Source organism: Trichosurus vulpecula, chromosome 6, assembly GCF_011100635.1.
Source record: "Trichosurus vulpecula isolate mTriVul1 chromosome 6, mTriVul1.pri, whole genome shotgun sequence".
Classification (NCBI taxonomy): domain Eukaryota; kingdom Metazoa; phylum Chordata; class Mammalia; order Diprotodontia; family Phalangeridae; genus Trichosurus; species Trichosurus vulpecula.
The window spans coordinates 8,431,490-8,457,733 of record NC_050578.1 but is presented as its reverse complement, the minus strand read 5'-3'; the positions used below and the strand labels follow the sequence as shown (position 1 = coordinate 8,457,733).

The following is a 26,244-nucleotide window of genomic DNA, read 5'->3' as shown; positions in this document are numbered from 1 at the left end:
TGAACCTTTATTCATTGCCAAGGACATTGTTGGTAAGAATGTTCTTTCCTGGGTGTCCAATAGCTGTGGCTATTTAGTTCTTGTAGGAACAATGGACCAGGTCATATCTCCACAGGGGTCACTTCCCTGGAGACTGGGCTTTGAGGCAGGACCACAGTGGTTTGGGGTGTGCTGACACTTCTGGGGCTCTCAGGTGGGCCCTGCTCATTGGTGACAGTTGGTCAGAGTTTCTGGTTTCTGATGATAAAGAAGGCAAACTCTTTGTCCATAAATTGCTCCCCTCAATGAAAGCTGTAGAGACAAGATGGAAGCAGAGCCAGTGGCAGGATGGTTAGGGTTAGAGTTAAGCAGGAGAGGAAGCACTGCTGTTTTCAAGGCTTTGGGGTTTAGGAGTCTCCATCAGGGTGTGAGAGAGGGTAGTGGTGGCGATGTGACACATGTCACATTCTGTCTCTCTCTGGCTACCTTGCTGCTTCAGCTAAGTTAGTTTGCCTGCCTTGTAGGTGGCAGTTGGAGTGCACGAGGTATGTATGTGCCCTCTAAATTTTGGCATCACCCATAATGCCACACAAATTAGAGCCTTGATTTGGAGTCAAGAGCCTTGAGTTTGAGTCCTGGCTATGCCATTTTCATAATTCTGTGACTTTTTAAGCCTCAGTTTGCTCTCTGTAAAATGGGTATTAAATACTTGCACAGTCTAACTCAAATGGTTGTTTGAAGGAGTAAAAGAGATCAAGTCAAATTAACAAGCATTTATTAAGTGTCCTTTACATTCCTGGCACTGAGCTGGGTGATGGGAACACATCGACAAAAAATGAAATCAGCCCTACTCTTAAGCTCACATTCTGTATGAGGACACACACACACACACACACACAATAAATATATAGAAAATAACTACATATAATTACAATGTAATTGAATAAAAGGTATGTATAGTGGGAGGACACCAGAAGCAGGGTTGGGAGATGAAGGGGTAGAAATCAGAGAAGGTTTCATGTCGATTCTTTTTTTTTTTTTTTTTTGGTGTTCCAAGTTTCTTGAGATTTTTTATTTTTAGTTTACAACACTCAGTTCTATATAATTTTGAGTTCCAGGTTTTCTTCCCCCATTCCCCCCTCCCTCCCCAAGATGGCATGGAATCCGATATATCTTCTACATATAACTTCTCATTGAACTTATTTACACAATAGTCAAGTTGTAAAGAAGAATTATGACCAATGGAATGAATCATGAGAAACAAAAAACAGAACTAAAAAAACCCCAAAAACAAAAACAAAGGTTAAAAAAAGGTGAGCATAAAGTGTGCCTCAATCTGCATTCAGACTCCATAGTTCTTTCTCTGGATGTAGATAGCATTCTGATCGTGAGTCCTTTGGAGTTGTCTTTGCACCTTGTGTTGCTGAGAACAGCAAAGTCTATCAGGGTTAGTCATCACAGAATCCATATATCTGCGGTTGTGTATAATGTTTTCCTGTTTCTGCTCCACTCGCTCAGCATTATATCGTGTAGGTTTTTCCAGGTTATTATGAAGTCCATATCATCCCCATTTCTTATAGCACAATAGTATTCCATTACCTTCATATACCACAATTTGTTCAGCCATTCTCCAATTGATAGGCATCCCCTTGATTTCCAATTCCTTGCTACTACAAAAAGAGCCGCTATAAATATTTTTGTGCATATGGGTCCTTTTCCCACTTGTGTGATCTCTTTGGGATACAACTCTAGAAGTGGTATTGCTGGGTCAAAGGGTATGAACATTTTTATAGCCCTTTGGGCATAGTTCCAAATTGCTCTCCAGAATGGCTGGATCAGTTCACAACTTTATCAGCAATGTAGCAATGTTCCAATTTTCCCACATCCTCTCCAGCATTTATCATTTTTCCTGTTTTGTCATTTTAGCCAATCTGACAGGAGAGATATGGTACCTAAGAGTTGTTTTGATTTGCATTTCTCTAATCAGTAGTGATTTAGAGCACTTTTTCATATGCCTATAGATATCTTTAATTTCTTCCTCTGAAAACTGCCTGTTCATACCTTTTAACCATTTTTCAATTGGGGAATGACTTGTATTCCTATAAATTTGGCTCAGTTCCCTGTATATTTTAGAGATGAGGCCTTTGTCAGAGACACTGGTTGTAAAGATTTTCTCCCAATTTTCTGTTTCCCTCCTAATCTTTGTTGCATTGGCTTTTTAAATACAAAAACATTTCAATTTAACATAATCAAAACTTTCTATTTTGCATTTTGTAATGCTGTCTCTTGTTGTGTCATGAATTCTTTGCTTTTCTATAAATCTGATAGGTAAACTATTCCTTGCTCTCCCAAATTACTTATAGCATCAGCCTTTATTTCTAAATCATGAACCCATTTCGACTTTATTTTGGTATATGGTATAAGATATTGGTCTACGCCCAGTTTCTGCCCTACCATTTTCCAATTTTCCCAGCAGTTTCTGTGAAATAGTGAATTCTTAGCCCAGAAACTGGATTCTTTGGGTTTATCAAAGAGTAGATTGCTATAGTCGTTGACTTCTGTGTCTTGTGTGCATACCTATTCTACTGATCCACGACTCTGTTTCTTAGCCAGTACCAGGTAGTTTTGATGACTGCTGCTTTATAGTACAGTGTAATATCTGGTATGGCTAGGCTACCTTCCCTAGCGTTTCTTTTCATTAATACCCTAGATATTCTAGACCTCTTGTTCTTCCAGATGAATTTTGTTACTATTTTATCCATTTTTTGGTAGCTCAGTTGGTATGGCATTAACTAGATAGATTAATTTAAGTAAAATTGTCATTTTTATTATATTAGCTTGGCCTCACAATGAGCAACTGATATTTTTCCATTTATTTAGGTCTAACTTCATTCGTGTGAAAGGTGTTTCATAATTATGTTCATATAGGCCCTGGGTTTGTCTTGGCAGATAGGGTCCCAAATATTTTATAGTGTGTACAGTAATTTTGAATGGAATTTCTCTTTCTATCTCTTGCTCTTGAGCTTTGTTAGTAATGTATAGGAATGCCGAGGATTTATGTGAGTTTATTTTATATCCTGCAACTTTGCTAAAGTTGTTTATTATTTCAAGTATTTTTTTACTTGATTCTCTAGGATTCTCTAAGTAAGTCTTCATATCATCTGCAAAAAGTAATAATTTAGTTTCTTCTTTGCCTATTCTAATTCCTTCAATTTCTTTTTCTTCTCTTATTGCTACAGCTAACATTTCTAGTACCAAATTGAATAGTAGGGGTGATAATGGACATCCTTGTTTCACCCCTGATCTTATTGGCAATGCATCTAACTTATCCCCATTACAAATAATGCTTGTTGATGGTTTTAGGTAGATGCTATTTATACTTTTAAGGAAGGCTTCATTTATTCCTATGCTTTCTTGTGTTTTTAATAGGAATGGGTGTTATATTTTGTCAAAGGCTTTTTCTGCATCTATTGAGATGATCATATGATTTCTGCTAGTTTAGTTGTTGATATGATTAGTTATACTGATAGTTTTCCTAATATTGAACCAGACTTGCAGTGCTGGAATAAATCCTACCTGGTGGTTGTGTATTATTCTAGTGATAAGTTGCTACAATCTTTTTGCTAACATTTTATTTAAAATTTTTGCATCGATATTCACTAGGGAAATTGGCCTATAATTTTCTTTCTCTGTTTTGACTCTTCCTGGTTCAGGTATTAGTACCATATTTGTGTCATAAAAAGAATTTGGTAGGACTCCTTCTTCACCTATTTTCCCAAGTAGTCTATAAAGTATAGGAATTAATTGTTCTTTAAATGTTTGATAAAATGCACATGTAAACCATCTGGCCCTGGAGATTTTTTCCTATGGAGTTCTTTGATAGCTTGCTCAATTTCATTTTCAGAAATGGGGTTATTTAGAAATTTTACTTCCTCTTCTGTTAACTTGGGCAATTTATATTTTTGTACATATTCATTCATATCCCTAAGGTTGTCAAATTTATGGGCATACAATTGGGCAAAATAATTCCTAATTATTGTTCTGATTTCCTCTTCATTAGAGGTGAATTCACCCTTTTCATTTTTGATACTGATAATTTGATTTTCTTCTTCCTTTTTTTTAATCAAATTGACCAAAGGTTTATCAATTTTATTAGTTTTTTTCATAAAACCAGCTCTTGGTTTTATTTATTAATTCAAAAGTTTTCTTGGTTTCAATTTTATTAATCTCACCTTTGATTTTCAGTATTTCTAATTTGGTATTTAATTGGGGATTTTCAATTTATTCTTTTTCTAGCTTTTTGAGTTGCATGCCCAATTCATTGATCTCCTTTTTCTCTATTTTATTCATGTAAGCATTTAGAGATATAAAACTTCTCCTAAGAACTGCTTTTGCTGCATCCCATAAGTTTTGGTATGTTGTCTCATTATTGTCATTTTCTTGAATGAAGTCTAATTGTTTCTGTGGTATTTCTTTGGCCCACTCGTTCTTTAGAATTAGATTATTTAGTTTCCAATTAATTTTTAGCTTACTTTTCCTTGGTTCTTTATTACAAATAATTTTTATTGCATCGTGATCTGAAAGGTATGCTTTGACTACTTCTGCCTTTCTGCACTGAACTGTGAGGTTTTTATGTCCTAGTACATGGTCAGTTTTTGAGTATGTGCCACTGTGAAAAAAGTATATTCCTTTTTATCCCCATTCAGTTTTCTCCAGAGGTCTATCATATCTGCTTTTTCTAAAATTCTGTTCACTTCCTTAACTTCTTTCTTATTTATCTTGAGGTTAGATTTATCAAGTTCAGACGGTGGGAGGTTGAGGTCTCCCGTTATTATAGTTTTGCTTTCTATTTCTTCCTGTAACTCCCTTAACCTTTCCTCTGAGAATCTGCATGCCATACCACTTGGTGCATATATGTTAAACAATGATGTTGCTTCATTGTTTATGGTGCCTTTTAGCAGGATGTAGTGTCCTTTCTTATCTCTTTTAATTAAATCTATCTTTACTTTTGCTTTCTCTGAGATTAGTATTGCTACCCCTGCTTTTTTTACTTTGGTTGAAGTTTTTTTTACTCCATATTTTACTCCAGCCTTTTACCTTTACCGTGTGTGTGTCCCCGTTTCAAATGTGTTTCTTGTAAACAGCATATTGTAGGATTATGGTTTTTAATCCATTCTGCTCTCTGCTTCTGTTTTATGGGAGAGTTCATCCCATTCACATTCACAGTTATGATTTCTATCTGTGTCTTTTTCTCCATCCTGTTTTCCCCCCTGTTTATACTTGTATTTCTCCCTTTCCCCTTCCAATCCTCCACAAAGTTTTTTTTGACTGCTACCTTCCTCAGTTTACCCTCTCTCTTGATTCCCCTCCCTTATCTTACCCTTTTCTCCTTGCTACTTCTTTCCTCCCTTCTGACCACCCCGCTCCCTTTTTTTCCCTTTTCCCCTCCTACTGCCTGTAGGATAAGTTAGATTTCTATACTTATCAGGGTATGTTATTCCCTTCTTGAACCAGATCTGATGACAGTAAAGCTCAAATACTGCTCTTCCCCCTCCTTTCTTTCCTTCTACTATAATGTGTTTTTGTGCCTCTTCATTTCATGTAATTTACCCTTTTCTACTACCTCCTTACCTCTTCTCCCATAACCCTCCCTTTACATCTCTTAATTATGCTTTTTATCCTTATATCAGTTATTTTATACAGACATCCACGGTCTATGTGTATCCCTGTCAATTGTCATAATAGCTGTACTATTCTCAAGGTTGACATATATGTGTGTGTGTATACATACATATATATATATATACATACATATATATATAAAACATACATAAGATGATATAATCTTATATAAAGATGTAAATAATTTGCCCTTACTGATTAATAAGGTTTGTCAGGTTTTTCTCCCTGTTGGCATTTATGTGTCTCTCTTGAGTTTTGTATTTGAAGATCAAATTTTCCATTGAGTTCTGGCCTTTTCATCAGGAAGGTCTGGAATTCCCTTATTTCATTGAATGTCCATCTCCTTGACTGAAAAATTATGCTCAGTTTTGCTGGGTAGTTGATCCTTGGTTGTAGTCCCAGCTCCTTTGCTCTTCAGAATATCATATTCCAATTTCTCATCAGATATTTCACATTTTTTTTCTATTTTTTCATTCTTTACATTTTGTTTGACTACTTCTTGATGCCTCATAGTGTCATTAGCTTCCACTTGCTCAATTCTAATTTTTAATGAGTTGTTGTCTTCATTTTGCTTTTGAGTCTCCTTTTCCAATTGGTTGATTTTACCTTTCAGGGTGTCATTTTCTGTATTTAGATTCTGAATATCCATAGTCGTTTTGCCGATCTTATTTTTTAAGCACTTGATTTTGTCAGTGTTTTTTTTTTCATTTTTTCTTTTACCTCCCTAATTAGGTTTTAAAAATCCTCCTTTAGCTCTTCCAGTAATGTTTTTTGGGCTTGAGACCAGTTCACATTCCCTTTTGAGGTATCAGATGTGGGTGTAGTATCAATGCTATCCTCTTCCAAATTGGTATCTTGATCATGCCTGTCTCCATAAAAAGAATCAATGGTCCTTGGTTTTTTCATGTTCTTCTTCATGTTGGTTAGCTTTTTCCTGGCTTTACAGTGAATATCTGCTTTTGGGGCTCAGGGCTCTCTGTCCCAGGTTTCTTGTTCTGGGGATTGTGAGTCTAGTTACTGGCTTTGTGTAATATAGCCTTCTGTTTCCTGAGGGGTGGGGGAGGGGTCTGGCTGCCTGAAGTCTCCTCTTCCCCTGGGGCTGCTCTCCAGCACTGTTGCTCTTCAGCAATGGTCTCAGCTGTTTGTTGTCTGTGCTGGTGTCTGCCACTTCCCCTGGCTGTACAAAGGTATGTCTGGGCTCCTGCTGTTTACCCCTGCTGGCTCTGCCCCTCTGGGACTCAGAACTCCCACTGCTCAGCCACTGAAGCCCCACTTCTGTCTCCTGTGTTCCAGTGTTTTTTCCCCCAAGGAATTCTCTGGGTGGGGAGGGTGGGGCCTCAGGGTGGGGAGGGGGATTAGAGCCATTTACCTGGCCATTATGTCTCCCGGAAGTTCAAGAAGCCACATTTCAAACCTTTGGGTTGCAAGCCTCAGGAGTTGATGTCTCACGGCCGGTGGCATTGCGCTGCTGCCTCTCTTCGCTTCTGCAGACTCCCATCCTGTGCTGGGAGGCCTGGGGATCTCTGCCAGTATTGGATGCCCAGCTTTCTCCCAGCCTGGGTCCCTGGCTAGTTTCCACAGCTGCTTCTGCTTTGGTGCTGTCTGGTGCAGCTCTGCACACTAAGCACTCTCCCAGCCTACAGATCCATCCCATCGAACTGTCAGACTCTCCAGGCTTGGAAATTTGCCCCACTCAGACTGCTAGCGGCTTCTAACTCTCTCAAATCTGCTCAGATTCACTTTTTTATAAGTATCTGACAGAGCTTGTGAGGGAGCTCAGGTAAGACACTGTTTTCACACAGCCGTCTTGGCTCTGCCTTATGTAGATTCTAATGTTGCTTGAGTTATGACTGAAAGGAAAATCGAAATTGCTTCATGAGATGGAGGGTAGCAAGAAGAGCCATGGGGGACAAATGGTACAAAAGCAATGAGATTATGGATGAGAAGTGCTTTGTAACTAAAAAGTTCAATGTAAATGTGAGTTGTTAAAGAATACTGGCACTTAGTAGAGGGAAGGGAAGGGAATAAGCACTGCTATATCATGCCTACTATGTGCCAGGCACTGTGCTAAGCTTTTTACAGATACCATCTCATTTGATCTCATTAGCCCCTCTGATTAAAGTACGGGTTCTTAACCTTTTTCATGTCATAGACCCCCCCCCCTTTCAGAATGTTTTTAAATGCATGAAATAAAATAATTGGGTTTGCAAAAGAAACCAATTACATTGAAATACAGTTATCATTACCAAGATATTTTTTCCAAAGTTCACAGACTTGAAAGTAAGAACCACTAGCTTAAAGACTTGCTGAGCAAAATGATTGAAAGGATTATTTTAAAGGGTAGTCTTGGAATTACTTATGCAGTTCCATTACCCAGGCATAGACCTCACTACCAGTACTGATTATGAATAATTAAGAATTGGTTTTCGTAGTAAACATGCTAATGGACAAATAAAATTACAGCTACTTAAAGAGAGTAAAATAACTGCTGCATATGCTACTTTGATGAGTCTGTGATGTCAGTGATGCCACTATTCCCTTCTCTGATGCAGATTGCAGCACATCTGGGCAATTCCCTAAATCCTCTGTAGGAGATTACAGAAATATTATAGCAGTGTTTCTGTGATTTCATTAACATAGCTCTTCCTTCTTTTCCTCTTACTGATCCATCCCTTCCGTGCTTGAGTCCAGTGGTTCTCAAACTTTTTGGTCTTCACACCTTTGCACTCTTAAAAAATGAGCTTTTGTTTTTGTGCATTATATCTCTTGATACTGTATTAAAAATTAAGATGTCTTGGTCTTATTATGAAAATAGTTTTGACCTCGTGGACCCCCTGAAACATCTCAAGGACCCACATGTGTCTCTTGATCACATTTTGAGAACCATTGCCCTAGTGAATTGTTGTGGTTGAGTCATTTCAGTCATGTCTGATTCTGTGTGACCCCATTTGGGATTTTCTTGGCAAAGACGCTGAAGTAGTTTGCCATTTCCTCTTTACATTTTACAGATGGGGAAACTGAGGCAAAAGGGTTGAATGATTTTCACAGGGTCACATAGTAAGTATCTGAGGTCAACTTTGAACTCTGGTCCTCCTAACTCCAGAGCTCTCTATCCACTGGACCTCTATATCCACAGGCTCTCTATCCACTATGCTGACCTAGCTGCCCTGCCTTAGTGAATGGTCTTCGTTAAGTGCTGTTATCAAAAAATTGATTGTCCTGCAGCCAACCTGGTGATGAACCTCTGAACTTCAGACATATAGGTTGTAGCTGGCTTCACACTAGAAGCTGTAACCATCTCAGACTTTTATGAGCTTTATTCTAGCCTAGCATCTTATCCATGCCATAGTTAGGCATCAGATATGGTAGCTCTCCATAATGAATAATTATGAATTTACTTGACATTCCTACTGTTTTTCACATATCTATTTCTGTATTTACTTGGGTCTGAAAAATTATACTTTTGTAGCTATTAAATTAATTGCTTAAGGAAAATAATACTTTATGCCAGAGAAGTATTAAGATTACTACCAAAAGTTATCTTTTAAGGAGATTAGTTGGGGGGGGAGCAAGAAGAAGAGTCCATCTTCACTGATAAGACTAATATCTTATTCACAATGTTAACTGTTTTTGGAAAAATGTGTTCCATCAGGAAAAGCCAGATGCAAAAACAATCTATGTATGCATGCTAGCATTAAAAATTGGTTGTCCTTTACATCTAATCATCAGCATAAAACCAGACCAAACCCAGGAAAAGTAACACACATTTCCTTTTCTAAGATATTAATTCCTGAAATGATTCACATAGAAAGGCACTGAGCAAATTTCATGGAATTATTAATGCATCATGGAGAATTCAACAAGATCTCACCACATAAAAGATAAAGTAAAATATTTTGAGTGATTCTATAACCCAAAATGGGACAGCTAGGTGGGTCAGTGGATAGAGCACTGGGCCTGGAATCAGGAAGATCTGAGTTCAGATTTGACCTCAGACACTTAATTAGCTATGTGATCCTGGGCGAGTCACTTAAACCTGTTTGCCTCAGTTTCCATCAATAAAATGAGCTGGAGAAGTAAATGGCCAACCACTCCAGTATTTTTGCTAAGAAAACCCCAAATGGAGTCAAGAAGAGTTGGACATGACTGAAACAACTGGACAACAAGAAATCACCTAAAATATTTTAAGAAAGAAAGCTTCCCCTTCTCTTCTGATGGAACATCACTTTCACTCAATTCAGTGAACACCTGCCTGCAAGGGCCTGGGGATACAAACAAAATGATAAATAGTTCCTGCCCTTTAGGAGCTTACATTCTGCTGGGGGTGTGGAGGAAACAATGCTTTAATAGAAGTACCCTTATTTTATGACATTGAAAAATCCTAGAGGTTCAGTCACTTTAATCTAATGGGGAGGTGTTCGATGTTTGGCTTAAGTGTAACAGTGTTTCAGTTCTCAATCTGCCAACTAGGGGATTTACATAGTGTTGCTTTTGACCTTGATATGCAAATCAACAGTTTTGTTTTGAAGAAAAAAGACTCTCTTCCCCTACCCTTTCTTTAAAAAATAGAGGGAAAATTGAACCATTTACTCTCTCTTTTTCTTTCTGTGTCTCTCTGTGTATCCCCATTTAAGAACAAAACACATTGGAGGATCATTTATACTTTACCCTACAGAAAGGGTAATAAACCTCCTTTGAATGTTTAAAATGTAATTTAATTTACACAAATTTGTTGTACTTGACTTCTCAGGAATAAATCTGTTAGGTAGTAGAAGGGTAGTCAGCCAACATGTTCTTTTGTTGCAAGACACTATGTCTTGAACCTATGGGATGCAAATGTGGTTCCCTGCCCACCGGAGAGACTTTCAGTCTCAGTGGGAAGACAAGACATAAATGCACAAAAAAGTTAGATAAGAGGAAACAATAATAAGACAATACAAGGAATTGCCATAGAAAATGAGTGCTTTGAGTTCTCAGGGACAGACATCAAGGCCACATTTCAGGTGGAAAAAGGGAAAAGAAAATATCTGAATAATAAATGTGTTTGGAAACAGTTGTGTCCTTCGGTGGGGAGAACTGCCCAGTCTCTAAAGTGAGTGCTATTATATTATATTTTATATATGCATATACACACATATACATATATGCATATACATATATATACATATATACACACATACATACATACATATATACATATTATATATATATATATATATATATATATATATATATATATATAATTAGCTTACTTAGATTCAGTCTGAGGACTGGTTGTGAAACTGTTTTGCTTGGTACAATAAGTGTGACCTCAGGTAGGTCACTTAAACCTCTGAGTACCTCAGTTTCCTCATCTGAAAATTGAGAGAATTAGACTAAATGATCTATAAGCCCTTTACAACTTTAAATCTATAATCTCTATTGTTTATTTTTAGATAAGTAAGTACAATATAATTGACAAAGGGAGAGAACATTAAGAACTAAGGGAAATCAAGGAAGCTTTCATATAGGAAGCAGCAGTTTTGAAATGGAGTTTTGAAGAAAGCCAAGGAAACTTTTCATGAGCAAAGGATCTATTGACTTCCAATGAAATGCACAACAAGACCATAAGATGAAGTCTCCATGGCTGACTACCTCCACACAATCATTTTTATGTAAAGACTATGATTTTTTTTAAAGTATTGCTACCTACTCATCACCCACAGAATACAGCATCCCTGCCCTTACAATATGTGGTTAAATTGTCATCCTACACTTTCACTTACAATATAGTGTATACTATAATATATGATATAATTATTTTCAAGTAAATTGCATTTGAGGTCAGAGAACATGGGTTCAAATCCTGGCTGTGCCACTTAGTGACTAAGCATGACCTCAGGCAAGTCCTTGACGATGTAAATGACCTCAAGACTCTTCCATCATTGAATCTATGCTGTGGGGGTAGTAGGCCTTTGTAAGCTATTCTAGGAAACTCACCATAATTTATACTGTTGATTTGCATATCAAGGTCAAAAGCAACACATTTGACAGGAATTAGCATCTAGGAAAGGTATTGGGAAGGAATTGTAGAAAGAAAATGGCACCAGAGCTTTCATGGTCTTTTAACTTGAGATGCCAACCAATGCCATAGTTGATAGTTCCAAATTGCCTCCTTGCTTATCAATAGCTTAAATGTGTTCCTAGTTCCAACTTGCTGCTTAGGCCATGCTAGAAATTTTCTTTTCCCCATTCTCCTCAGGCATCTTCTCCCCATTCCCCTGGCTACATTCTTTCTCTAGAAATATAAGATGGAAGTGATGGAACCAGGGAATCCCTCATTTGATTATTTGCAAGTTGGTTATTTGTATCTCAAGGATGATTTTGGACCCACACGCCAAAAGGACCATGACAAAACAAATGCCAATTTAGCTACCCGACAAGGCATTTCATACAGGCCTGATCCTTTGCAAGAAAGTTTACTACCAAATTGAAATGGATATTAGGCAAGGTGATTTTTGTGGGGGGATCATGATGTCAGGAAATTGTCGTGGACACCTTCCTCAAATCTATATTGCATCCTTGAAATGAGATCTAAGGAACTTCAAAGTCAGAAAATAACAGAGACCATCTATATTTACTTCTATGAGTATCTGTTTTATCACCTTCCTAGAATATAAGCTCACAGAGGTCAGGGACCCTTCGTTTTCAGTCTTTGCATCCCCAGTGCCTTGCCCAAGCATACTATGCACATAGTAGAACTGAATGAATGAGTGAATTGAATTGCATTACCCCAAAATCCTTTGTATAACATCTGCAGCCAGTGGTCATCCTGCCTGGCTTGAAGACCTTTAGTAATGGGGAACTTACTGCCTTTGTTCATAGAGGCAACTCAATGGCATGGTAGATAGAGTACAGAACTTTGAGTAAGGAAGACTTGAGTTTGAATACTGCCTCGGACCCTTACTAGCCATGGGACCTTGGGCAGGTCACTTACATGTTAATTGACTGACTGACTCTCTTGGCCTTGGTTTCCTCATCTGTAAAATGGAGAAAATAAGAGCCCCTACCTCACAGCATTGTCATAAAGATCAAATGTAATAAAATGCTTTGTGCTATATATATACATATGATATAAAATGGCATGTAAACCATGTAAAATGTTACCCATTCATTCTCAAGTAGTTCTACTTATTATGAAGCTTTTCTTCTAATCAAGTCCAAGTTTACCCCTCTACATCTCCTGCCTATCACCCCTGCTCCTATCCTATAGAACCATGCCTGATTAAAACAATTCCTTTTCCCCCTGGCCAGCCTTTAATTCTTGAAGAAGGTCATCCTGTCAATCCTGTCTTCTCTTCTCCAGGATAAACAATTCTCAGCCCCTCCAGGTGATCCTCTCATAGCGTGAGATCTGGAAACCCTCCATGATCATTTTTTTCTGGACTCTCCACTTCATCAATGTCAATCCTTAAAATGTGGCTTCTAGAACTGACCACTGTCCTCCACATGTGTTCTCATTCTGTATGCTTTCTCTTTCCTAGTGCAGTCTCAGATCACATCAGCTTTCTTCTTTTTTGACAGGTACAGTGGGATAAGCACAGGTTTTAGACTCAGAGGACTTGATTTCAGATCCTGGTTCTAGCAAGTTGCTTAACCTCACTGAGCCTCAGTTTCCTCAACTGCAAAAGAAAGTGCTAGATTAAATGACCTCAGAGGTTGCCTCCAGCTCCAAATCTGTGATCTCATGACCTCATGCTGTTGGTTCACATTTAACTTGCAGGCCCTAAAGTCCCTAGATCTCTTTGGGATTAGTTACAAACCACCCAGTGAACATCTCCCATCTTGTACTTGTGAAAATTTTAAACTACTTAACTTGAACACTCAAATATGGGACATTTATCTCTATCAAACTCCATCTTCTCAGACTCATAGGATCATAGATTTAAAGCTGGGTGGGACTGAGATATTCAGCCCAGTACTCTGGCCTGCCAAGATCATTTTGGATCATGACTCCATCATTCAGATGTTATCAGTCCTGCTTTAGGCCATCTGGAAATTTGATAAGCATGTGAACTATGCTTTTATAAAAATGTTAAACAGCTCCCTGGAGCACTCAACTATCTGACTGTGCTTTGGATCTGATCATCCAGCTAGTCTTGAATCCACCATTTTTCTAGCCTACATATCTCTATCCTGGCCACAACAATAATATTGAGAGATTCCGCCAACTGTTTTGCTAAAAATCTATATAAACTTTACTGGCAGCATTCTTCTAATCTATCAGTCCATTAATGATGCCAGAAGAGGAAATGGAGTTATTCTGACATGATCAAACTAACTTAAACTTCTTGAGGCACTTAAAATTTGACCTGGCACATTTTTGTTATTGTTTAGTCATTTTCAGTTATGTCCAACTCTTCATGACCCCATTTAGGGTTTTCTTGGCAAAGATACTGGAGTGTTTTACCATTTCCTTCTTTAGCTCATTTTACAGTTGAGAAAATTGAGGCAGAGTTAAGTGACTTGCCCAGGGTCACACAAATATAAATGTCTTGAGGCCAGATTTGAACTCAAGTGTTCCTGACTCCAGGGCTAGCACTCTATCCACTGTGCCATGTAACTGCCTGGCATATAGTAGGTACTTAATAAGTGCTTGGTGACTTGACTTGGGACTGTGTTGACTCTTTATGATCATTACTTCCTTTTGTAAATGTTCACAAACCATCCTTTTAAGAAGTCCTAGCATTTTTCCCAGAATAAAAGCCAAACCCGCTGTACTATGGTTTGAGGACTCCACTCAAAAATTACTCCCCTTTAAAAGAAAAAATCAGAACATTGATCCTTTACTCCTACTGTAGCTTTCCTTTTTCATTATCTTTCAGTTTCATAATCTTTTGAAGTTCTTCAAAGTCCTTCAAAGATGACAATGACTGGGATTTAGAAGTCATAGTCACCAACTGGAAGGGATGTTAGAGATCATCTAGTTGAACACCTTCATTTTACAGATGAGAAAACTGGATCCCAGAGAAGCTGATTGCCCAAGATCACAGAGGTTGTAAGTGGCAGATACAGGATTCAAACCCAGGTCCAAAATAGCAGCAGTTCCTCTTGTCTCTTTACCTTTTGAAGGATGAAATCATTCAATTATTAAGATAAAAGTATCTCTTAGAAAGGAAAATATATATACATATAAATATAAACATCCTGAAAAGGTGACTCAAAAATATTGTATTAAAATTACCATTTACTATGAGTGATTTTTCATATTTGAATTAAAAATATTTTATTCATTTTTATTGTCAGTATTCTCTTTGTCTTCATCCCTTTCCTCTTTGCTGCCTTGCTAAGAGTATAATTATAGACTGCAGTTAGGTTTTGAACAAGCCAGATTTGAATAATAAATGCAGTCTATGTTTTTACCAATATTATATTATCATGAAAGAACCAACCTTCTGCCACCTGCTCCCCTTTTTGGGAAACTTTATGGGAATGTAGAACAACTGTAGATCACACCCAGAAAATTCTGCTGAGCCCTCCCCGCTCCACACACACTCCTTTCTGTATTATTATCTAAATATTATGCTAGACCATTTTTGCTGGTTATGATGTAAGAAATAGCTACCCTGATATTCTCAAGAAGCTTCCTAAGAAGCTTAGGGGAGGGAGTAGCTAGAAAACATATGGCACCAGGCACACAGCAGGTGGTTTTTGTGTCTAGATTCCTATAGAACCTGTCATCAACTGTGAAGGCTCCTTAGCAGATGCAGTCATGCAATTATAGATTTGTTTTTAATTCTTTTTCTCCCCCAAGGAGTGCATGCTTTGCTCAGTAACCAACAAGAAGCCTCTAAATATATTATATGCAAATACCAGAAGAATCTTCGCTTTCCTCAGTGTCCAAGACTCCCAGGGTAGAAACTCTTTCTACTCACACATTTCAACCAGTCTGAAATTTAGATAATTTCTAGGGATTTTGATAAAGTTCTAGTGCTATCTAGAACTTTAAATTCTTTCTGAAAAGATTATTTCAGTTGCCTGAAATACATGAAACTTAAATAACTTGCCCACGGCCACATAGCAAGTGTCAAAAGCAAAAGTTGGACCTGGATCTCCTTAACTATAAGCCTAGAATTCTATTATTATTCTGCTCTGCCTTTGTATATTTTTGTGTGTACAAATAAGAAGTATCCCAAGGGTACAATATGTATGTCTGTAATTCAGCATTACCTGAATGAGGACCATTACATATATGTGTGTGTGAACATCCTATTATGTGTCAGGCACTGTGCTAAACACTGAAGATAACAAAGAAAGGCAAAAGACTATCCCTGCCTTCAGGGAGCTCACAATGTAATGGGGGAAACATGTAGACAATGTATAAACAAGATCTATACAGGATACATTGGAGCTAGTTCTAATATTATGTGTGTATATAGTATGTATATATACATATGTATGTGTATACATGCATATATGCATATCCACATATATTCTATAAGCAGGAATATAATAATATATAGATAGGTATAATTTTGTTACACATGTTTACAGAAGGCTTGTGGAATTCAAATTCTGAAGAATCATTGCAATATCACTTCAGTGAAACCACTTCTTATTTGGGTAAACCAAGCTCTCCTCTTGGAACGATGTAGATGTATGGCTCAAGCCTAAATCCAGATTTAGGAATCATCAATCGACTTCATTATGCCTCCCTAATATTGTTGACTTGCTTCCTCTCAACTGAGAGGCTGAAGGAACCACCAAGGAGAGTCTGCCTCTTAAGGAAACTCCTAGTTGGCCCTTCAGGAATTTGAGAGGCATTCTTTAGAGCTCGGTAGTGTTTGTGTCCTTATGTAGGTCGTGTCATCTAAGGAACCTTTCAGTACTTCAGATTATGCTTGACTTTTCCCCCTGTGTTTCTCTTTCATGATTGATTACAATTAAAAAAAAAACAGTCCCTGATGATCAGCCCTCTGCTAGTGGGGTTCTCTGATAGCTAGGCTTGGTCTTTGGGAAGCACCCAAGTGTGAGGTAGAAAGACATTGGACTTTGCAGAATTGCAGAATTTCAGAGTTGGAAGGAGTCTTAGAAGTCATCTTGTCCTACCCATATCTGAAAAAGGTATCCATACATCTCACCCACAAGTGGTATTCTGCATTTGCTTGAAGACTTCAGGAAAGGGGGAAAGGATGACTACCTGAGGAAGAATCAGGAGGAAATAATCTGGAATCAAATGACCTGGGATTGAATTTCAGCTTTGCCACTTGCTACTTTTATGGCTTCGGGCAATGTGCCTTCTCTGGACTTCAGTTTTCCCCTCCGTAAAATGGGGGAGTTTGATGATATGATCTCTAAATTCCCTTCTGAATCCTTATGACAGAGGACACAGTCTCTCCCCATACCCATTCTTGAATCCTTTCTAATTTGATAGAAGCTGCCAGGACTTGTACTCCACCATGAGGCACCAAAATAGGACCTCTACAGAGGGGCATTTGTATAAAACGATGCATCTCAAATTTTTCTGCAGGGCTAGAACCCTTCAGTTATAACAAAATTTCTGCAGAACCTTGTATTAAAATCATCCAAAAGTATTATTTTCATGCCTATTAACAAATAACTTAAGATTCACTTCAAACAAGATGATTCAGGATTCCTTGCAGCACAGGTTGAGAAACATTGGTATAGAACATCAGTTTCACCCAAAATCCCAGGCTAAGGCTATAGGGGAAGAATTTGGGAGGCTTGTAGTTTTACTAGACGATGTTGAGGAACAATTTTTTACAGAATCTAGGATCATTGGATTACAGACCTGTATCTGGAAGGGACCCTCCCAGACTACTGAGTTCCATTATGCATTCTTCCAGAATGACTAGTTTTCTGAATCCAAGAAGGCAACCAGTGTGGGAAATGATAAGGAGAATTCCCACAGGATTTTATAATAGGGATAGGAACTAGACCTTTAATTACATTGATAGAGGGAATGTCCAGGGTATTGCCTCCTGATGTATTCTTATTCTTTGAATGGCTAAACTTTGTATATTCTTTGAGTACTGATAAGGGTGGTGTAGGGAGAGGGCAGCTCAGGAAGACCTGAGTTCAAATCTAGCCTCAAACACTTATTAGCTGTGTGACCCTGGACAAGTCACTTCACCCTGTTTGCCTCAGTTTCATCATCTATAAAATGAGCTGGAGAAGGAAAGGCAAACAGCCCAGTATCTTTGCCAAGAAAACCCTGAATGGGGTCACAGAGAGTCAGACATGACTGAAATGAGTGAATGACAACAACACAATGTGCGTTTCACAGTGATCGTCCTGGAATCTTTCCCTCAGTTCCAGGGTTTGTTGACATAACCTTTATTCCTTTTGCATGACACAACCAGAGATCCTCTTGTCCTTCTGTTTAAACCTTTCAAGGAGAGTCTGCAGAGGCCTGAGTGCTCTTATGGTCTTCATGCCTATATTTGTTTATAGTTTATATGTAAACTAAATTGTTTATAGTTTATATGTTTATAGTTAAAGTAGACTCTTCTGCCCATAGACTTCCTCATGGTTTCAGCTCTGCTTCTAAGCATCAGTCAGTACAGTGACGATTATCTCTCTTTCTAATTGCTAGATGGCCCAGTTGATAGCATCCATGTTGACATCAAATTATGCTTCAACGTGTCTTGGGTATGTTGTTCTCATCCTGTGTGCATTAGTCAATCTTTAATTTATGCAACAGGGATGGCTTTGCCAGTGTAGTATGATAATACGAATAATAACAAACAACTCCTTAAAACCCAACCCATCATCTGTGATGTGACATTAATAACAAAGTCAATAAACACTTATTAAGTACCTACTATGTGTACAGCACTAGGCTAAGCCCTGGGAATACAAAGAAAGACTTAGGACAGCCCCTGCCCTCAAGGAGCTTACAGTCTAATGGGGGGAGACAACACATAAAAAGAAGCTAAAAGGCTGGGGGAAGGGGAGAAATGGGAAAGGAGAAAGTTCCACTTTTGGGGTCTGAAATGATGAATTATAAAGCCAAGGTTGGGAGGGGCATGAACTGTGAAAGTAAAGAGTATCAGAGTTGATTTCATCTCAAAGAATGATGAATTTCTGGAGGTGATAAAGTCCAGGAAAGTAGCCAGGTGAGAAATAATGTGGAGAATTCCTTGAGTGCTCAAATGGCAGAGGATCAAGGATGAGCTCCCAGATGTCTTCCCCTCCACCCTCTCCTACCAGATTGAGGAAGGGGCCCTAGAGGGGAAAGAGGTATGAAGAGGAATAAAAGTTTCAGAGTTTATCTTCCAGAATGATGAGTTTCTGGAGATGATAGAGTCCAGAAAAGCAGCCCCTTGGGAAAAGATAAGGGGAATTCCCCAAGGATTATGTAATAGGGATAGGAACTAGACCTTTGATTTCATTGGTAGTGGGAACTCTCAGCTAAGGGAACTACAGTGTAAGCCAGCAACTTCTCTACAACTAAGTCTTAGAAGATTGCCTAGGGAAGTAAGAGGTTAAAAGACTTGGCCGGGGATCAGAGCTGAGATTTAACCCTGGCAAGCAGGTGCTATAGTTACCCTCCCCCTTTAATGGATGGGAAAACTGTCCCTTGGTGACTTGCCCAAGGTCACACAGCTAATAAATGCCTTACATGGGATCGAACCCAGGTCTATTTTAATCCAAGTCTGTCACTTAAACTCTATGCCATGTAACATTAAGCTCCTCTTGACATTTTAAAAAATAAAAACCTTTAATAGAAAAACTCTGGACCAGGAACAACCAGTTCTTCTCACCTATACCTTCCTGTGCTACAATCTTAAACTGGTCTTAATATTATTCTTAATCACTTTTGTTTCATATGGTGTAACAAATAGCTGGCCAGAAATAACCAATTCTTCTCACTTCTACCTTCCAGTGCTATAATCTTAAACTGGGCTTATATTATCTTCTATCACCTTTGTTTCATATGGTATAGCAAATATCTTGTCAGAGCTCCCCTAAGACTCTTTGGCTGTCTAGTTTAATAACGTTTTAGCTTTTTTAAAATATAGTAGTAGAGAGTCCCTGAATTTATAAATATATAATATTCTTCATGCAGCTACAGCTATGGAGGACTCTCTGCTTTTGCTATATGGAAAGGATGGGGGAGTTCCTTCTTGTGACAAAATAAAGTATTATAGTATATTATAGTATGAAAACAATAATATCCATTTTTACAAGTTTTATTAATAAAATTGCTACTCGTATCATGGTTATAATCTATATGTTACCTGGGCCGGCCAAACACCTACCCAGGTCCACCCCCAAAATCAGGCCTGTCTTATATCAGTGAAGGGAAACTATGTGGTACAGCGGATAGAATGCTGGTGCCTGGTGTCAGGAAAAGCCATCTTCCTGGCCTCGAATACTTAGCCCTCTTCACCTCAGTTTCCTAATCTATAAAATGAGCTGGAGAAGGAAATGGCAAACCACTCCAGTGTCCCTGCCAAGAAAACTCCGAATGGGGGTCACAGGAAAATGACTAAAAAAAAGAAAAACAATGAAGCGGAATTTATTGATATGGTAATCTTCCTGGGATGTATATTTGGTGTTTTGTACGCAATCTAGCCTCTTCCTCCTTTCTTCTCCAGGGCCAAGATTGGTCATCACAATTGCTCAGTGGCTGGCCTCCTTTTAGTGTTCTTTCCATAATTCATATTCTTAGTAGCTCACTGGTTTTTTTCCCTACTGTGTGCAGGTGTCATTAAATTAGACATTACCTATTTGATTTGCAATTTGAGCCCTCTTTTCACTATACACAAAGGGCGTTGTGGGAGCCTACCAAGTAGTTATCCCTGATTAAACTGGTTGGTGAAGGTCATCCTCCTTCTAGGAAGAGTTAAGTGTAATCTCTTCCTGCTGAGAGAGAACTCCAACTATGCATTTCTGTCTTTAAAAGGGCATTTGTTTCAGCCAAACATTGGTATGTTCTAATTCGGATACATTTCAGGGTTACCGATTCTGCAACAGTGGCAAGAATACAGTTATCACTACTGAAACTGTAACGTTTCTGCCCTTGGCACCACCCCGCCTCTTGGTGCTTTCCTGCACCACCCTCTTTACAACGCTTTCGTTGCCACCTATTTTCATCCACACAGACTGTTCCTTAAGAAGAGAGGAAACAAACTTGACAAGCTGGCCCATCTTTCCTGGGTCCTAGCAGAGGCACGAATGGTGTGCAATCTATGCCCAGAGATAATAATCCAATACTCTCCTTCTAGACGAAAGGAAAGAGGGAGGGGAGAAAAGCATATAGGGCAAAGTCCGAGTTGTCAACGAGCTAGAATAAGATCTTTCCTGGGCATCCTGTGTCCTGTGGGAAGATCAAGGACCAGACCACAAACCAGCAGAGTGCAGAACAACACCAGACCTGGTTTCCAATCCTACTTTTGATACTTATACTTTGGGCAAGTCACTTAACCCCCTTGGGCCTCTGTTTCCTTGGCTGTAGAGTGATGGGCTTGGACTAGATGGCCTCTGAGGTCTCTCCTGGCTCTCAATCTGTAATCTCACAGTTTATTCAAATGAGCAATGTCTGTCTCATTGAAGTTAGTACACATTCAAACAAATGTATTTCTGCTCTTCTGTGTTGTTCTGTGACTGAGAAGGATGAGGATGGACCAGGCATGTGGCCCTTTGAGCAGGACAGACTTGCCCAGATTCTCTCTGGCAGAGTATTTCATTCATTAGTATTTATGAAATTATTAGTATTTATTACTATGTATTAGTAGCATTTAAAGGATAATAAGACTGTAGATTTAAAACTGGGAAGGACCTAAGAAATCGTCCCATTCAACTTCCCTATTTTACAGGAAACTGATGCCAAGAAAGTTTAAGTGACTTTTCCAAGGCTCAGGTCATGTGACTCCCAAGTTTAGGCCTCCTTCCACTGTACCAAGTTGTGCCCAATCCCATCTCATCCCTATTAGCTATACACCTTACCTCCTGTGTCTTCCCCAAACCCAATACTCGTTTCTAGTCCCACCCGCTAAGACACGTCACAGTGGCATCATGGACAGCCCAACCCCCTACAATTGTGAAACTTACCAAACTTCAGTCACATAGAGGTATCCACTGTTAAAACTATAGGTCACTGGAAAATGCCTGCCAGCTCTTAATGGGAACCCTGTAAAAGGAGAACCCAAGGACAAAAGGCAGGATAGAGAGAAGTCTTGCTGAGATGATTATCAGGCCAGCCCCCATAGTCATGATTATAAGATTCCATGATTCACCTAACCATTTACTCCCACCAACATCATTGATACATTACAACTGAATGCCATGTTAGTATATCTAAACCCAAAAGAAATATGATTCACTTCCTGGCCCATTTTAATGTTATATTTATGGAATTTACCAACATAAGGGGCACAAAGACCTTTTCCCATAGTTTGATGTAAGCTGTCAGTCCCCTGTGCCACTGAAAAGGAAAAGAGACCTCCCCAAAATGTAAAGTTTCCTTGAATTCCACAATTGGAAATCAAAGGTTTCCTCTGACAAATTTTAAACTCCCTCTAACCTGAGAAAATATTCTTTGACCTCTCCAGTTAGAGATGTACGAAGAACAGAGATTACTTTCCTAAGTGCTTATTTCTGGCCTGAGTGTTCTCTCTTTGACTCGAGAATGTCTAATCAGGAATATGTTAGCCAGCCTTGCAGGTGCTGAAACATGGTCATAGTACATCCTTGACTGATTTTTTTTCTTCCTTCCCAATAGGAAAATGGTCGATTCAAGACAATGGACTACTGAACATTACCCAGGTGTCATTTTCAGACCGAGGTAAATACACATGTGTTGCTTCTAACATCTATGGCACCGTGAACAATACAGTGACATTGAGAGTCATCTTCACCTCTGGGGACATGGGCATCTACTACATGATTGTCTGCCTAGTGGCTTTTACCATCGTCATGGTCTTGAACATCACCAGACTCTGCATGATGAGCAGCCACTTGAAGAAGACAGAGAAAGCAATCAATGAATTCTTTAGGACAGAAGGAGCAGAGAAATTGCAAAAGGCCTTTGAGATTGCTAAGCGTATTCCAATCATCACCTCAGCCAAAACCCTTGAGCTTGCCAAAGTCACCCAGTTCAAAACCATGGAGTTTGCCCGCTATATCGAGGAGCTGGCCAGGAGTGTCCCTCTGCCTCCCCTCATTATGAACTGTAGAACAATAATGGAAGAAATCATGGAAGTGGTGGGCCTGGAAGAGCAGGGCCAGAACTTTGTAAGGCACACCCCTGAGGGCCAGGAGGCCACTGATGGGGATGAGGTCTATACAATCCCCAATGCTCTCAAGCGGAGTGATTCACCCACTGGCGACTCAGATGCCTCATCCCTTCATGAGCAGCCTCAGCAAATTGCCATCAAGGTGTCTGTTCACCCACTGTCCAAAAAGGACCACATGGAAGACCAAGAGGGGGTACAGGTAGAGATCAAAGATGAGGAGGTGCTAGAGGTAGCTATGGTGTCGGAGGGGCCAGAACCACCCATCGAGCCTTCGGCAGAAACTGAGGCTTCTGGGGAGGTAGCACCTTCAGAGTCAGCACCCCGTTCAGAACCTGTGCTTCCTACAGGGCAGCTGGCATCTACTTATCTGAAGCCTACTGAGCCAGCCATGACAAATGTAACGAACACCTGTATTATTTATGAAAGCCATGTGTAATACTTAACTCTGACAAAACTATGCATATCGAGAATATCAGGGGCTGCTCCTTGTACCACAGATATAGTATGTACTTGCCGCTAAAGCCTTACCAGTAGACTTATCATAACATACATAGGAGTGATGCTCTTTTAAAAGGGAAAAGATATCAATGCAGTGTGTGTGTGTGTGTGTGTGTGTGTTTCTGTGTGACCAGGACTCCTCCCTCCTGCCTTCCACCCACTAGCAAAATTCACCAGAGATATCAGTGTGTGGAAGAGATGGCATTGGATGGATGGCCCATCAAATTGTGGGCACACGTGATTTAGGACATGTTCTCTTCTAGGCTGCTTAACCTGGTGGCAGAAGGCACCCCTATGGTATGTCATTCTGAGTTTGAGAGCTCCTTTTGCTCTCTGCCAGAAAGTCCCCAGGAATTTGTACACTGCATTTCTTTTCCCTTTTAAAAAGCTTGTTCATGAATTATTTGGCACTTTCTCCCCCATTTCAATGCTGTTTGGTTTTGATGGAGTAATTGTTATTGTATTAATATTAATTGCTCTTTCTGGTTTAGTTGTCTTTGCCCCTTTTGTCTCTCTATATAGTCATAATATATTATTTTTCCCCTTGAAGCATTTACCTCAGAGACTTTTTGTATCAGCCCCTTGTTCCAGGGCTAACATCTAGTAGCCGTTTGTAGTGCTGCAGAGTTCCCAGACTTCCCAGATAAGAAGTCTTGTTTCTCTTTCTTTCCCTACCCCTTCCCTACTTGCCTCTGTTGAATTTTGTACAATGAAATTGTTATTGTGAACGTGAGGCTCCTGCCCAGGAAGCAGCACTTTAAGAGCCAAATAAAAACCTGTTTACCAATTGGATTCTGAGGGCCTTTGGCGAGTCACACTGATGTGTGAGGGAAATTTTCGAAGGTTAAATGTATCCATTCCCTGACACCCCACACCGCAATCCAGTTTTGTTCACAATTAAACAATGTCATCCCCCATAAACTAAGATCCTAGAAACAGATGTGGCTTCAGAAGAGAAAAGCACCAGGCATAATCTCTGAGGAGTCATTTTGGAGAAGCTCCCTGGAAATTGCCAGTAGGTGACTCAGACAGAAAATGAGATTGAGTGACATAAAACTCTGTGAAGGGAAAGGACTAGATGTGTTGAAGGAAACATCTAGCCAATTCCTGGCCCAAGAGATGAGATAGGAGCCTTCTATTCAATAGAACACTCATACAAAATTTCCTACCAAAACTCTTATTAGAGTCTGTAGGAGGAAAACAGGCGCATGAGGGGCAGAGTAGTTTAGTGTCCAAAACAAAAAACTAGAGACCCTGTCTCTATTCCTGCTTCAACCACTAACCAGCGTAAGTAACCCTATCTGTAAAATGAGGGGGTTAAGTATAATCTCTTAAGGTACTTTCTAGCTCTAAATCTGTGAACCTATGATCTCTTCGTGGGAAAGTTGGATTAAATCATCTCTAAAGGGTACTTTCAGCTCTTAAAAAATTCTGTGATGGGATTACTAGCAAAAAAAAAAAAGATGCTGTGGGTGTTAGTGGAAGGAAAGAAGGAAATAAGAATTTAGCACCTATCATATGCCAGGCACTATGCTAATTGAGGATTTCTTTGAGTTTACTCCTTGGAATACTAACATTTAAAACCAAAAGAACTAAAATCAAAACCAACAAGAAGGAAATTAGCCTTTTTCTCATGCATTGGAATGTTCTTTGAAAAGGAAGTCATTGTATTAGCGTGACCTGTGTTGTTTTGCTTTAAGAATGACTAAAGCTGTTGACTTTCCCCTTTCTGAGCAGTAGATTACCACCTCCTTCAAAATGCTCACAGTGTCCAAATTTCGCCAAATAATGAGTTGGGTGGGACTAGCAAACTAAAAATGGTGGATTTCAGTAGTCAAATACTCTAATAGAGTATTTCACTACAGCCCTACGTTTCACTGCAGCCACACACCCTACAGCCACATTGGGGCAAACACACACACACACACACACACACACACATAACCCACATCTGTGATTCCCAGATGCTTCTTGTTACTTGGTATGTCAGTGTGTCACTGTAGAAAGTGATTGATTCTGGTATCCAATGACCTGAATTCAAATTCTGCCTCTGACACTTACTAGCTAAGTGACAATTAGAAATCATTCAACCTCCTCTTTCATCTAGAAAATGAGGGTGTCCCAGTAGATGGCTTCAGATGACCCTGCTCTTGTTCTATGATCCATTTTTAGCCAAGGTAACCCATTATCCTTGGTTTGTGAAGGGCCATGGCCTTTGGTTTAGGAATCACCTAGAAGGCACAACAGGCTTATTGGTATGAGAGTGCTGACATCATTCCACTGAGTGAGCATTACAGCATCTGCATGAAAAGAGGTTATTTGTTTGAACACGCAAAAGCATGTCCAATATGGATTTATCCACATTTCCAGTACCTTGAATTACGCTGGTTACCCTGGGCCACTATTTGACTTGATAAAAGTGGAAGAGGGGGTCTAACCCGCACTCTGCAGAATTACAAAATGTCTTAACAGATGTGCGGATTTCCTGCCGTGAGCAGTGAGCAAGTGGTATTCCTCCCTAGGTGGGTGGAACCATCATCCCATCAATGTGGACACTTCTTCCATTGGTGCAGATCCCATCCACAATTTCTCATCCTGTGCTATTCCTGTCCCATGCCATCTGATAAATCCTCCCAAGGAAACATTGCCCAGTATCAACTCACCATACTAGAGGCCTTCCTAGGTCTTTTCACATTTCATGATGATGTGAGATCACTAAGAATTAAGAGGTGTATATTGGGTAGCAGGAAATATAGTAAATACACATTATCTACATACAAACATTCGCTCTGGAGTCAGAGAGACAAGGTTCTAATCCAGTCTCTGATGTTTATTACCTGTG

General features: G+C 39.3%; 1 protein-coding gene across 1 annotated transcript in view; it reads left to right on the top strand.

Annotated features, from left to right (window-relative positions):
• Positions 1-23,467, top strand: part of MFAP3L (microfibril associated protein 3 like) — a 34,910-nt gene extending 11,443 nt beyond the window's left edge. Inside the window, exon 2 of the mRNA XM_036764190.1 lies at positions 22,391-23,467. Coding sequence (XP_036620085.1) covers positions 22,391-23,340 — 950 coding nt within the window. The 3' untranslated portion in view covers positions 23,341-23,467. The remainder of the gene's footprint in view (positions 1-22,390) is intronic.
• The last annotated feature ends 2,777 nt before the right edge of the window (positions 23,468-26,244 follow it).